Source organism: Drosophila kikkawai, chromosome 2R, assembly GCF_030179895.1.
Source record: "Drosophila kikkawai strain 14028-0561.14 chromosome 2R, DkikHiC1v2, whole genome shotgun sequence".
In the NCBI taxonomy this organism is placed as follows: Eukaryota; Metazoa; Arthropoda; class Insecta; order Diptera; family Drosophilidae; genus Drosophila; species Drosophila kikkawai.
The window spans coordinates 15,446,220-15,457,962 of NC_091729.1; the positions used below are offsets into that span (position 1 = coordinate 15,446,220).

The following is an 11,743-nucleotide window of genomic DNA, read 5'->3' on the forward strand; positions in this document are numbered from 1 at the left end:
AATGAGCGCTTTTGTTGCTAAAGAGAATGCGGTGCTGATATGTAAAGTTAAGGGAAATCAGACTACAACTACATGAAAAATGGGTTTTTATAAAAGAAGACAAAGTTAAAGGAAATCAAACTTAAACTACATGAAAAATGGTTTTAATAAACGAATTTTAAGACAAATTTAAAGAAAGTGTTATGGAAATTTATGAGTAAAATAAATTAGTATCCGCAAATCAAGTATTTAACATATTATCAAACCTTTAAGAATCTTTTAAAAAATATTGACTTAAAATATTTATAAAGTCTAATTAAATATTTTTATTGAAATCATTTAATTATTTTCTTTATATTTACTGTAGAAACTAAATATGAAGTTTATATTATACATTGTTATACTGTTTGTCTAAGATCTTGACATTGAGCTAATAATTTCACAACTTTAGGTTCAATATTTGGGTTGCTTATTTAGTAAAAACAAATATTAAATATCAGCTTAAGAACATTTGTTTGAAGGGTGTACATAATCGGTAGTTCAATAATCTGTTCATTTGTTTTAAAGGTATATATAAATCTCTAGTACTGTTAGAAAGAATCTAATAAACAAATTATGATGGTATATAAAAAATATGTTAATTTATACAGGGTATTAAATTTTGTAGTCAAATGTTTGCCTTTGACTCATTAAAGGAGATTTTTTAACCTAATAAAAATTAGCAAAGAAAACCTTTTCGAATTAAATTTCATGATTTTTATGATAGAAATTCAGTCCCTTAAGTGTATACCAACTTCGACTTCCAAAAGTTAGCTTTCTTTCTTGTGGTTTTTCATTGTTTATTTATTTTCAATTGATATTTTTTCGGACTCAGCCTCTGCGTATGATAATGGGCGTAATATTCGAAGAAGAAGATGATGAACCCAATATGGAGGAAAGTATGTTGGACAGCGTGGAGCTCGTGGAAGATGAAGAGGAGGATGTTGAGAAGGTACTGACACAGGTGCCAGTAGTGTTTACAGCAATGCTCGAACAATTGCCAATGTTGACTACATTCCAGCCTGTAAAAATTAAAAGAAATGTATTAATTATATAGATTACAGATTATATAATAATATACTCACTAGACACACTCGTGTTGCAGTTTGTTGCCTCCAGACGGCAGTCGTTCCTAAAACGTCGACACCTGCGGGTATTGGCCCACCTGCCGCAGACATTTCCGTTGGAAGAACAGCTGGTTGTACTGCAGCGAGAAGAAGGCCTGGAGGAGCTGCTGCTGCTGGTGGAGCTACTTCCGGTATTGACGACGATCACCCGTCGAGAGTTGCGTCCATTAACCGATCTCCCTCTTACGGTTCCCGCCCGTGCCCTAGTACGAGTCGTTCCGGCCCTTGACCTACGTGATGTCCCAGTCGCCAAGGTCCTAGCATTGGTTTTCCTCTGACTCCTTTGGGCATCGGTGGCCACCGCGATCAGAACGATCATCACCAGAATAGCCAATGTCAAGCGCATTTCGATGTCTAACTCTCACTTATAATAAAGTTCTACTGGTTTTATAGCTTCCCGAAAAGTTGAATATCTAAGGGTGGCCTTGAAAGATGTTTACCATCGGATTCCTTCCTTCATTCTTATGTACAAAGAAACATATTTAAATTATAATTTTAGCTCTAAAGTCTTTGTTGGCTTTGGACTCTCTGCCCAATTGTGTAAATACTTCAGAATTCATCTAATAACGCAGTATAAAAGATGTTTAGTTTTACGTCACGTGAAGACTATAAATATTAATAAATTTAAATACATAATCTGAGGGAGTTTTGAATTTTTAGCTTATACTTTTAGGCTTGATTTTAAATGTCCACGGGTTGTGAGGAATATATAAGGAGCTTTTCTTTGAAAAAATAATGCTTAAAAAGTTTAAACATTTCTTTATTTGTTGGGTTTTTGTATTAACATAATTTAGATGGGTTTTTGGAAATTTCAAGCAGCTTTCAAGGCTTTAAAGATATCGAGAGCAGCTCTACGCACAACTTTTCCATTGGGATTTGCAGGCAGCTCGTTGGTAAACTGAACTCCGGCATGGAGCTGCTTGTACACTGCAGGCAAGGCCTTAGCCACATGGTCCACAATCTCCTTGGCACTTAAGCTAGATCCTGTCTTCAGGACAACCAAGGCACCGGCTTCATCGTTCTCGAGCTCATTGCGTATGCCTACCACGCACACATCCTGCACTTGTGGTAGCTCCAATATCACAGCTTCGATCTCACCTGGCCAGTAATGCATAGCTTCGTACTTGAGGATGTCCTTGCAGCGGTCTACCATACACAGGAAGTTCTCTTCGTTGAAGTATCCCATGTCTCCGGTGTGGAACCAGCCATCGGGGTCCTGCATCTGTCGTGTAGCCTCGGGATTTCCGAAGTATCCCTGCCAAGTCAACCCATTGTGGACACATATCTCACCCACTTGGTTGTGCTCGAGGTTTTCTCCGTTCTCGCCCACAATCCGAATCCTGACACCCGGCACTGGTCTGCCCACAGGGTTTCCTTTTTCAAGTCTATAGCTAATCGCTACGTTTCCAATCTCAGTGGTTGAATATGAATTGGCCATAATCGGATTTTTAAGAAGTTTCTGGCCTTTTTGCAATGTAGTCAGGGCAATAGCTCCACCACCGTAAATTAAAATACGTAAAGAAGATAAGGACTCTGAAGTCGCTTCGGGACAATTCACGAGAGAGGTAAAAGGACAAGGGGCAATGGACATTATATCAACTTGGTACTTGCTCACCAGGTGCACAATATACTCGGAGGTAAACGGATTTCTGCTCAAAATGCGGGTACAACCGTGAATGGTGTTGAACGTAAACATAACAACTCCCCCTATCCAGTCCAGGGCGGTCGATTGAAGTATAATCGATTCGCTGTTTATTGGCGAAGGTGCGAACTGCAACAGCCTTCGATTTGGAATGCACACCACTTTTGGCAGTCCAGTGGTTCCGGAGGAGCAAAGCAATGCCACGGTTTGGTCGCTGCCCTCGACGAGAGGCTCTGGCCTAGAAGGATTCGTAATTAGCTTGTGATTTTAAGCTTAGATTTTTTTATATTTACAGGTAAGACATTTCGGTGGTGGTAGGTTCTAGGAGACTCTCAATGATCGGCACTCCCTCAAGGTGGTCCGTGAGAGTATAGATTTCCGGTTGCCATTCAATGGTTGCTGCATGCACTTTCTCGTAATTGTTTCCATCGCAAAATATTAGTTTCGGCTTGGTTATTGAGAGCACGTACTTAAGGGTTGCTGAAATCAAATATTAATACCTGGAATCATGTTTTATATAATCAACGTTATAGACCTTCATCCAGAACTGAATGGGGTGCATGGAAGGGAGTTCCATTCATCAGGCAAGCCACTCCCAAGGACAGCAAATACTTTGAGTTGCCAGCTGCTATCCCTATGATATCCTTGTGGGTTAGGCCTCGGGTCTTAAAGAATTGTGCAATCCGAATGGCCCAGGTGAGTGCCTGTTCAAAGGTCACTACCACGCCATCATCATCCCATATCTAAAATGGAATTGGTAAGTCAAATAATTACTCTTCTATGCCTCATTTACCTCACCTGACATATGTTCTTGGGCCAATTCTTCATGGACTGGAATATGACGGCACCCAAGGCAGCATCATCCTTGTAAATGGAGCTTCGTAGAGGTCCGCTCCAGATCCGTTCCTCCTCGTTGTATGTTACCTGAGGTTGTTCCATTAGTGATATGAGAGGTCTGCACAAAAAGCGGCTATTTATATAGGACCCTATCGGTGGTAAACAGCTATATCAGCTAACCTAAATTGATTTGATAAGATGTGGCAAATTCTGATAAAATTCGATTAGCACTTTAACTTTCTATCTTTATCACAAGTCTGTTGACAAGTTGACTATTTGACGTCTTTTTTTTAATAGCTTTGTATATATCTACTTATAGGTAAGGTTTATTCTTAGGTTCATAGTTACTAATCAATAAATTAAATTGAATTAATAGTCAAAAGAAGAAAAAAAGTACATTTATTTAAGACAATTGGTTTATTTTAGTTTGTGATCATGTTAAAATTTATCATTAGACAAATCTCCAAGTGCGTTAAATAAATCACGCGCCTCCTTTCGCATAATTTTTCCATTTGCATTGAGGGGTAGTTTGTTGGTGAATTTCACCCCAGCATGGAGCTGCCTTCGCAGCTCAGGTAATCGCTTAGCCACATGATTCACAATCTCCTTGGCACTTATGTTGGTTTCGTTGCTCCTGACCACAAGGGCACCGGCCTTGTCACCCACCTCCTCGTCGAAGATACCCACAACGCACACGTTCTCAACCTGCGGGAGCTCCAATATAACCTTTTCGATCTCCGCTGGCCAGTAAGGACGTTGTTGGTACTTGAGGATCTCCTTCTTGCGATCCACCACAAAGAGAAAGTTTTGCTCGTCAAAGTATCCGAGATCGCCGGTGTGGAACCAGCCATCGGGGTCCTGCATACGGCGTGACTCCTCGGAATTTCCATAGTATCCTTTCCAGCCCAGGCCCGAATGCACATATATCTCTCCAATCTGATTGTGTCCCTGGCTCACACCCTGCTCGTCCACAATGCGTATTCTATAACCTGGAACGGGCCGGCCTACCGTGCCTCCATGGGTCAGTCCTCCGGCCCTGCATATGGTCCCCGTCTCACTCATCGCATACGTATTGCTAACAGTTCCATTTTCACAGAGCTTCTGGCACCTTTGAAGAATGGCCGTGGATGCCACTCCTCCACCGCAGATTAAAAGGCGAATGGAGCCTAAAGACCTTGACGTGGCCATGGGACAATTGACCAGATCATAGACATGACTGGGAGGTAGACCGATTACATTGATCTTGTAATTTTCAACGAGATGCACCAGATATTCGGCGGAGAAGGGCTTCCGGCTGATGATGCGGGTGCAGTTCAGTGCTGTGCTATTGACAAGCCCCCAAAGACCAGAGATCCAGCTGAGAGTGCCCCAAGTGAAGATAACTGAGCCGCTGCTCACACCTTGTAAAGGCATAAGCCGACTGTTGGAGATGCAGACAGCCTTGGGGAGGGCAGTTGTGCCCGAGGAGCACAGCATGGCCACGGTTTGATCGCCTCCTTCCCTCAAGGGCTCCGGCCTAAAAGGGTCTTATTTTTGTTAGCGTGAAGATCATTGATCATTATAAATTTACTTACTGGTAAGACCCTTCCGACGTTGTAGGATCCAAGAGAGTTTTAATGCTCGGCACTCCCTCCACATGATCTCTTAGTATATAGATCTCTGGCTGCCACTCGATTGTTGCCTTATATATTTTCTCGTATGCATTTCCATCGCAGAATATTAACAATGGCTTTGTAAGGGACAATATGTGGCAGATAAGGGCTGCAATTTAAGGGAGTAAGTGTATCAAGGAAGCCTCCAAGTGTTGGCTGTTACAAACCCTCGTTCCACATTGGATTGACTGTGTGAAAAGGAGTTCCATTCATTAGGCAGGCTACTCCTAGGGGCATCAAGAGTGTGGAGTTTTCGGCCAGAATACCAATCACATCATTATGTCCAAGACCTTTCTTCTTGAAGAACTGGGCCATTCGTATGGCCCAGGTTAGAGCTTGATCGAATGTAACACTCACACCGTCTACGTCGCATATCTAAAGGTATATCTCTAAGATATCAAATAGGTTCAACTCCCAACCCCTTTACTCACCTGACAAATGTTATTCGGCGAAGCTCTCATGTTCTGGAAAATAATTTCACCTAGAGAAGTCTCATCCTTTGACATTGTCTTCCTATGAGGGCCACTCCAAATCTTTTCCTTTTCGTCAAAACTCACGGGAGTTTGTGCCATTTTTTTTTCTATTGGATGAAGCGACTGGTCTTCTTAGGGGAAGTTTATCAACTGACGAAAATAAGATATTTTCTTGAGGAAGAGAAGGCCACTTGGGGTGCCATAAAGCTTTAATTGTAACCATCTTTTCTTATCAAGAATATAACAAAAGCCTTATGCTCCATATCACTAGTCTTTTATCTTAAGCTTTTGACATAATTTTAGTGATTATATAGGAAAAGTTACTACCCAAAATTAAGAGAGTATAAAATTATAGTGCCATTTTTATTGATATATTATATTTTTCGTTAGAAATGTGTATATTTATAATTTACCACTCACATTTTATCTGACTTGTTATTGTTATTATCTTGACTCCGATTCTCTCATGAAGAATATACCACATTAGAAGGTGCTCTCGAGGATTTCATTCAGCTTTTAAGGTATTAAAAATCTGGAGAGCTGCCTTGCGCACAACTTTTCCATTGGCATTTGCAGGCAATTCGTTGGTAAACTGTACTCCTGCATGGAGTTGCTTGTGCATTGCAGGTAAGTTTATAGCCACATGTTCCACTATCTCGGAAGCACTAATGGTTGATCCCTTTTTCAGGACAACCAGGGCTCCTGCAGCATCGTAATCCACTTCGTTGCGGACGCCTACTACGCACACATCCTGCACTTGAGGGAGCTTCATAATAACGCCTTCTATCTCACCCGGCCAGTAGTGAAAGTGCTGGTACTTGAGGATGTCCTTGCAGCGGTCGACTATGATTAGGCAATTCTGTTCATTAATGTAGCCCAGATCCCCGCTGTGGATCCAGCCCTCGGAGTCCTGAGCCTGCTGTGATGCTTCGGGGTTCTTGTAGTATCCCTTCCAAGTCATACCATTGTGGACACATATCTCACCCAATTGGTTGTACGTTAGATTTTCACCATTCTCGCCTACAATGCGAATCCTGACACCCGAAGTTGGTCCTCCCAAAGAGTTAGCTATTTCAAGGCCAATGCTTTCTGTTAAGAATCCGGACTCAGAAGTGCCATATGAATTTATCATTGTCGCATTCACACAGAGTTCCTGGCATCGTTGTAGCGTGGTCTGTGAAATAATTCCTCCACCGCACTATGGTCCAGAATCCGTTTTTTTTGGCATAAAGTCGATTTTTTTATGTTAATATATCGTTGTTTTCTTATTTTAATCTTAAAGTAAATTCATCATACGTTATAAAAATGTTAACTAAAAGCTTTAAATGTGCCACCAAAGCCTATTGAGAGCTTTTAAAAATGCGATTGCGATCAGCTCATTTCCGAATAGAAATTCGCGCCAAAATATTTAGTTACTTTATGTTGTGTCAGACGTGTTATTTTGGTTCAAAAAAATCAACTAAAATATGGAAAATAATCTTCAAGGTATGCACTATTTAATGTATATTGTAATTTTTTGTGTAGTTCTACGTATTTAGTGTTGTGTAATGTCAAATTTATGTGTATGTTTTTAGAAAACTATCATGCGTTCTCCATGTTTCGTGGAGTATAACTAATAAGCTTCTCCATGCTGACAGCAACTAATTGGTCCAGATTGTACTCCTGGATGTTGTCTTTACCCACAAACAAAAAACTCATCCCCGTTCGTCCCCCTTTTCTAATATTTTGGTAATATACACAGCGAACTTTTTAAATTATGGAGCAGCAACAATCGAAAAATTCTATCTGTATCGAAGTGACTATGCACCAAAATTAATAAAGACACTGTGAAATCCAAGAAAATGAAGGAAATAGATTAAAAATGCAGTAATTTTTATAGTGATATTCATAAATATCTTCCCAAATGTAAATACGTTCTTGAACGGTTAATTTCTTCCAATAATTCTAATTATAAATTCGGAAAAATATCTCTCTTTTTTTTAACCACTTTTTCATTATATATGCGTTAATTATGTATATAATAAATGGTAATTATGTACATATATAAAAATTATAAATTAAATATCAATCAGTTTGCAAGGGCGGCAAGAGTGGGCGTGGTCGTACTGGCCCAATTTTTTGTACACAAGTTGTTAATGCCACAACAATAAAATCTGCGAAGTTTAAACCCTGTAGCTCCATTTTTCTACTTTATGCCAAAAAAAACGGATTCTGGACCATAGTGCACCGTACAAAAAAATGCGTAGAGAGGACAAGGACTCCTTCGTGGCCTCTGGACAATTAACCAGAGCAGATAAAGGACATGGCGGCTGGCATATGAACTCTACTTTGTACTTCCTCACAAGATGCACAATATATTCCGGAGTTAACTGATTTCTGCTCAGAATGCGAGTGTAACCTAGCACTGTGTTGAGCACAAGCATTGCCACCCCCGAGAGCCAGTCCAGGGCGGTCGGAAAGAGTACAATAGTTTCGCTATTGATAGATGAACTCAGGGGTTTCATTAACATTCGGTTCGAAATGCACACCACCTTTGGCAGTCCAGTGGTTCCGGAGGAGCAGAGCAATGCCACGGTTTGTTCGCTGCCCTCGACGAGAGGCTCTGGCCTAGAAGGATTCGTAATTAGCTTGTGATTTTAAGCTTAGATTTTTTAATATTTATAGGTAAGACATTTCGGTCGTGGTAGGTTTTAGGATACTTTCTATGCTTGGCGCTCCCTCAAGGTGGTCCGTGAGAGTATAGATTTCTGGTTGCCATTCGATCGTTGCTGCCTGTATTTTCTCATAGACATTGCCATCGCAAAATATCAGGTTTGGCTTGGTTATTGAGAACATTTGCGTTATAGTTGCTGGAATCAGAATCAGTATTAATGATACTTTGTACCGAATTGAATAGGAACGAGGGAGTACTTACCTTCGTCCAACACTGAATGTGGGGAGTGGAATGGAAATAAGCCAATCGCAAAGGGTACAAGAATTTTGAGTGTCGTACTGCTATCCCTATGATATCCTTATGGTTTAGGCCTCGTTTCCTGAAGAATTGAGCAATCCGAATGGCCCAGGTGAGTTCCTGTTCAAAGGTCACTACCAGCCCGTCGTCATCCCATATCTGAAATGAAATTAATGAGTTAAACACTTACTCTTTTATGTCTCCTTTACCTCACTTGACATATGTTCTTGGGCCAGTTTTTCATGGAATGGAATATGATGGCCCCCAAAGAAGCATCATCATTGTAAAAGGAGCTTTGTGGAGGTCAGCTCCAGATGCGTTCCGCCTCACTGTACGTTACGTGAGTTTGCGCCATCGAGATATCAGGTGCCTTTTCCTAAATGCAGTATTTTTATATAGCGGAGAAAGCTTGACTTTGAATAATCACTCAGGATTAGGAGATGAGATTAGGATATCCTCAATTTTCAGGTGTGCATTGAGTTATCAACTGAGACCGTTGCCAGAAATGTGTCTTATTATTATGATAAGATACACAAAATAAGGAAAATAAATCTAAGAATTTAAGACTTTAAAACCAAAATAAGCATCATCCTCGCGTTGTTAGCAACACGATTTTTTTTTATTATTAAGATTATAAAAGTGTTTTGGTTCTCCCTGAGTTACCATTAGATAAGATAGCATCTTATTTCTTTTCACTTTAAGACTATTTATATAGTTTATTATTGCTTTAAGCACTATTACTCTAGGGAGCAAGTCTTCTAACTAGCAGAGAATACTTATGTACTTGTGGAGCTTCATTTAATACAATAAAAAAGGTATGCATATGAGCTTTTTATTGCTTGTAACAGTTATTTAATCTCAGCGAAAACCCTTCTAATCACCCACTATTAATTTTATATTTTAAAAGCTACCTAAACTTCATAAACCTTTTTTTTATTTTGTTTATTTAGCAGCTGTGTTTGTGGACACACAAAAGTCGTGCGCCACTTTACGCAAGGTTTTGCTCGGTAATTAAAGTTAGGTTGCTGTTGGATAATAAATTCAAGTATTATTTAGTGATTAATATTATTATAAATTAATTATAAAATTTAAGGAAGTATATTTAATTAATAAATAATATAAAGCAGCTTTTTAAATGGGTACTTTTATACATTTACTTGTGCCTAATAAAAGGTTTTAAAATATTTGTATTGAATGATAAATATTAAAATTTTGCTAATTTCCTTAAATTTTTAAATAAAGTAACAATGCAATTTAATTTAGCTTTTTTATTCTTAAAGAAGTAATAACATGAAAAACCTAGATTCTTTAAAGTATTTTTCTTTTTAGTGTCATATCTCTTGTGATTTTTCTCATATAAGTTTTATATTTTCCCCTATTAGAAATTAATTATTTTTGTAGTTCCATTCGAATTGGTCTTTCCACCACTGCCACAGGGAAGTGCCGTGTCGTAAGCTAAACCCTTGCAGAGGCTGAGGTGTACCTTGCGATAGACTGAAAATGGAGTTTAAAGGGTTAAACTAGACATAAAGTAAAATATTATAAAAAGTTTAAAGAATATTCCATAAAGTTGATATGATAAACAAGAAAATATTCCTTAACATTATATCTTAAAGGTAATAATCAACTTACATTTCGAGGACATATTGTTGTTGCCACAATTGGCCAGCTTGCGTTGGCAGTCATTATGGAAGGCCTGGCAGATGTTGGCCCTTCCCAGGCGCGCGCAAGTCTTCGTCGAGGAGGTGCAGCTCTTCTGGACATTTCGTCGGCACTTGGAACTGCGTTTAGAACTTTTTTTAGATCGGATCAGAGAATCAGTATCTGGAATGCCGAACCCGTCGTCATCCGTGTTCTGGGAAACAGTCAGGGCGAAGATCGCCACCAGGAGGAGGACACAGGCGAACAATTGAGCTTTCATCGTTTTCCAAACTGCGGTGTCTTATGATGTTCGTTCTACGCCTTTTATGGCTTTTATACCACAACATTCATATTTGTTTTGCAAAAACGGAAAACAAATTGTTCCACTTTAACACTAGTATATTGTGTGATCCATCAGCTGTGCCAACAAAGATTTATAATTTGCCTTAGATTTTTTTTTGGGTGCTTAGCCTTGAGCAGAGTGTACATATCTTTCATTAGGTTTTTTTATTTATTTTTTATCAACAGAGAATAGCAATAGCTTAGTGTTTTGGAGGGAAGGATTAAATCTATAATATAATGGATACAATAATGATATTTGTTTTAAAATATTGAGCAAAAAACAAATAATTAATTGAAGGTTATATAGATAATATTATTTGAACTTCAAATGGGTTGTCCTCGACATTTTTAACTAATAGTTTTTCGATTTGAGAAAGTTAAAATGGCACTTAAAGTGAGCATGTAACTTTAATTTAAAATTTTTATTTTTAATAAAATTTGTAATTTTATTCTTTACACAATTTTTAAGTTCTCAACAATTTTGAATCACAAAACATTAAACAATTAACCGCGACGAATAATAATGGGTACAACGTTGGAGCTGGATGATGATGAGCTAGTAGATCCGCATCTTCCCCGATTTCCCACAGTGATTCCCGAGCACTGGGACAGACTGGTGGTGGTATAGGCGGTGGTGCTAACACAGTTAGCGTAACGCAAGGCGCAGCTGTTCCTGAAACGATTGCACAGATTCGAGCTGCCAAAGCGGGCACAGGTATTAACCGTGGAGTTCCAGTTGCAACCCTGAATGAGGCAGATCCTGGGCGTGGAGCTACTGGAACTGCTGCTGGAGAAGAAGCCGCAGGCCATGGATAGGATGACCAGGAGTGCTGACAGACGGAGAGCGTTTTTCATTTTGCTTTGAAGTTTAATAGGTTTTACTGATATCTTGCCTCGGCTACCGGAACTTTTTATAGCGGCTCGACTTGGGAGACTCGACCTTAGAAAAAAGTTCTAAAGGTTCTAGCACCTGTGCAAACTTTAAAGAGATAAAGTGAGAGTTTCTTTTTTTTTTTTTTGAATTTTTGCTAATTTGGCATTGGCAGATTAAACGTCAATAA

General features: G+C 39.2%; 5 protein-coding genes and 1 pseudogene across 5 annotated transcripts; all 6 read right to left on the minus strand.

Moving 5' to 3' along the window:
* Nucleotides 1-849: 849 nt before the first annotated feature.
* LOC108082401 (uncharacterized) lies at nucleotides 850-1,491 on the minus strand. The gene is made up of 2 exons (XM_017177745.1): nucleotides 1,104-1,491; nucleotides 850-1,040 (listed from the first exon to the last, which is right to left on the minus strand). Exons 1-2 carry the CDS (start codon nucleotides 1,489-1,491, stop codon nucleotides 850-852), a joined length of 579 nt encoding a protein of 192 aa, XP_017033234.1.
* A 399-nt stretch (nucleotides 1,492-1,890) lies between these two features.
* On the minus strand, nucleotides 1,891-3,726 carry LOC108082375 (uncharacterized). The gene is made up of 4 exons (XM_017177716.3): nucleotides 3,586-3,726; nucleotides 3,323-3,530; nucleotides 3,081-3,267; nucleotides 1,891-3,025 (listed from the first exon to the last, which is right to left on the minus strand). The coding sequence occupies exons 1-4, from the start codon at nucleotides 3,724-3,726 to the stop codon at nucleotides 1,957-1,959; spliced, it is 1,605 nt and encodes a 534-aa protein (XP_017033205.1). The 3' UTR covers nucleotides 1,891-1,956.
* A 336-nt stretch (nucleotides 3,727-4,062) lies between these two features.
* LOC108082329 (uncharacterized) lies at nucleotides 4,063-5,848 on the minus strand. Its single transcript, XM_017177660.2, has 4 exons — nucleotides 5,708-5,848; nucleotides 5,444-5,651; nucleotides 5,199-5,385; nucleotides 4,063-5,140 (listed from the first exon to the last, which is right to left on the minus strand). The coding sequence occupies exons 1-4, from the start codon at nucleotides 5,846-5,848 to the stop codon at nucleotides 4,063-4,065; spliced, it is 1,614 nt and encodes a 537-aa protein (XP_017033149.1).
* Nucleotides 5,849-6,254: 406 nt separating this feature from the next.
* Nucleotides 6,255-9,054, minus strand: LOC108082330 (uncharacterized; annotated as a pseudogene).
* Nucleotides 9,055-10,077: 1,023 nt separating this feature from the next.
* LOC108082368 (uncharacterized) lies at nucleotides 10,078-10,620 on the minus strand. The gene is made up of 3 exons (XM_070284401.1): nucleotides 10,538-10,620; nucleotides 10,332-10,480; nucleotides 10,078-10,193 (listed from the first exon to the last, which is right to left on the minus strand). The coding sequence occupies exons 1-3, from the start codon at nucleotides 10,618-10,620 to the stop codon at nucleotides 10,078-10,080; spliced, it is 348 nt and encodes a 115-aa protein (XP_070140502.1).
* A 566-nt stretch (nucleotides 10,621-11,186) lies between these two features.
* LOC108082369 (uncharacterized) lies at nucleotides 11,187-11,537 on the minus strand. The gene has a single exon (XM_017177710.3). The coding sequence runs from the start codon at nucleotides 11,535-11,537 to the stop codon at nucleotides 11,187-11,189; it is 351 nt and encodes a 116-aa protein (XP_017033199.1).
* Nucleotides 11,538-11,743: the final 206 nt, after the last annotated feature.

Bases quoted from the DNA above. Each gene is read 5' to 3' on its own strand.
- LOC108082401 (XM_017177745.1), bottom strand. From the start codon at position 1,491: ATGCGCTTGACATTGGCTATTCTGGTGATGATCGTTCTGATCGCGGTG. The intron at 1,041-1,103 runs GTGAGTATATTA...TAATTTTTACAG, and splicing joins CTGCAACACGAGTGTGTCTA to GCTGGAATGTAGTCAACATT.
- LOC108082375 (XM_017177716.3), bottom strand. From the start codon at position 3,726: ATGGAACAACCTCAGGTAACATACAACGAGGAGGAACGGATCTGGAGC. The intron at 3,268-3,322 runs GTCTATAACGTT...ATTTGATTTCAG, and splicing joins CCATTCAGTTCTGGATGAAG to CAACCCTTAAGTACGTGCTC. The intron at 3,026-3,080 runs GTAAATATAAAA...GAATCCTTCTAG, and splicing joins ACCACCGAAATGTCTTACCT to GCCAGAGCCTCTCGTCGAGG.
- LOC108082329 (XM_017177660.2), bottom strand. From the start codon at position 5,848: ATGGCACAAACTCCCGTGAGTTTTGACGAAAAGGAAAAGATTTGGAGT. The intron at 5,652-5,707 runs GTGAGTAAAGGG...ATATACCTTTAG, and splicing joins CGCCGAATAACATTTGTCAG to ATATGCGACGTAGACGGTGT. The intron at 5,141-5,198 runs GTAAGTAAATTT...AGACCCTTTTAG, and splicing joins ACGTCGGAAGGGTCTTACCA to GCCGGAGCCCTTGAGGGAAG.
- LOC108082368 (XM_070284401.1), bottom strand. From the start codon at position 10,620: ATGAAAGCTCAATTGTTCGCCTGTGTCCTCCTCCTGGTGGCGATCTTC. The intron at 10,481-10,537 runs GTTCGGCATTCC...TTCTAAACGCAG, and splicing joins CAGAACACGGATGACGACGG to TTCCAAGTGCCGACGAAATG. The intron at 10,194-10,331 runs GTAAGTTGATTA...CTCCATTTTCAG, and splicing joins CAACAATATGTCCTCGAAAT to TCTATCGCAAGGTACACCTC.
- LOC108082369 (XM_017177710.3), bottom strand. From the start codon at position 11,537: ATGAAAAACGCTCTCCGTCTGTCAGCACTCCTGGTCATCCTATCCATG.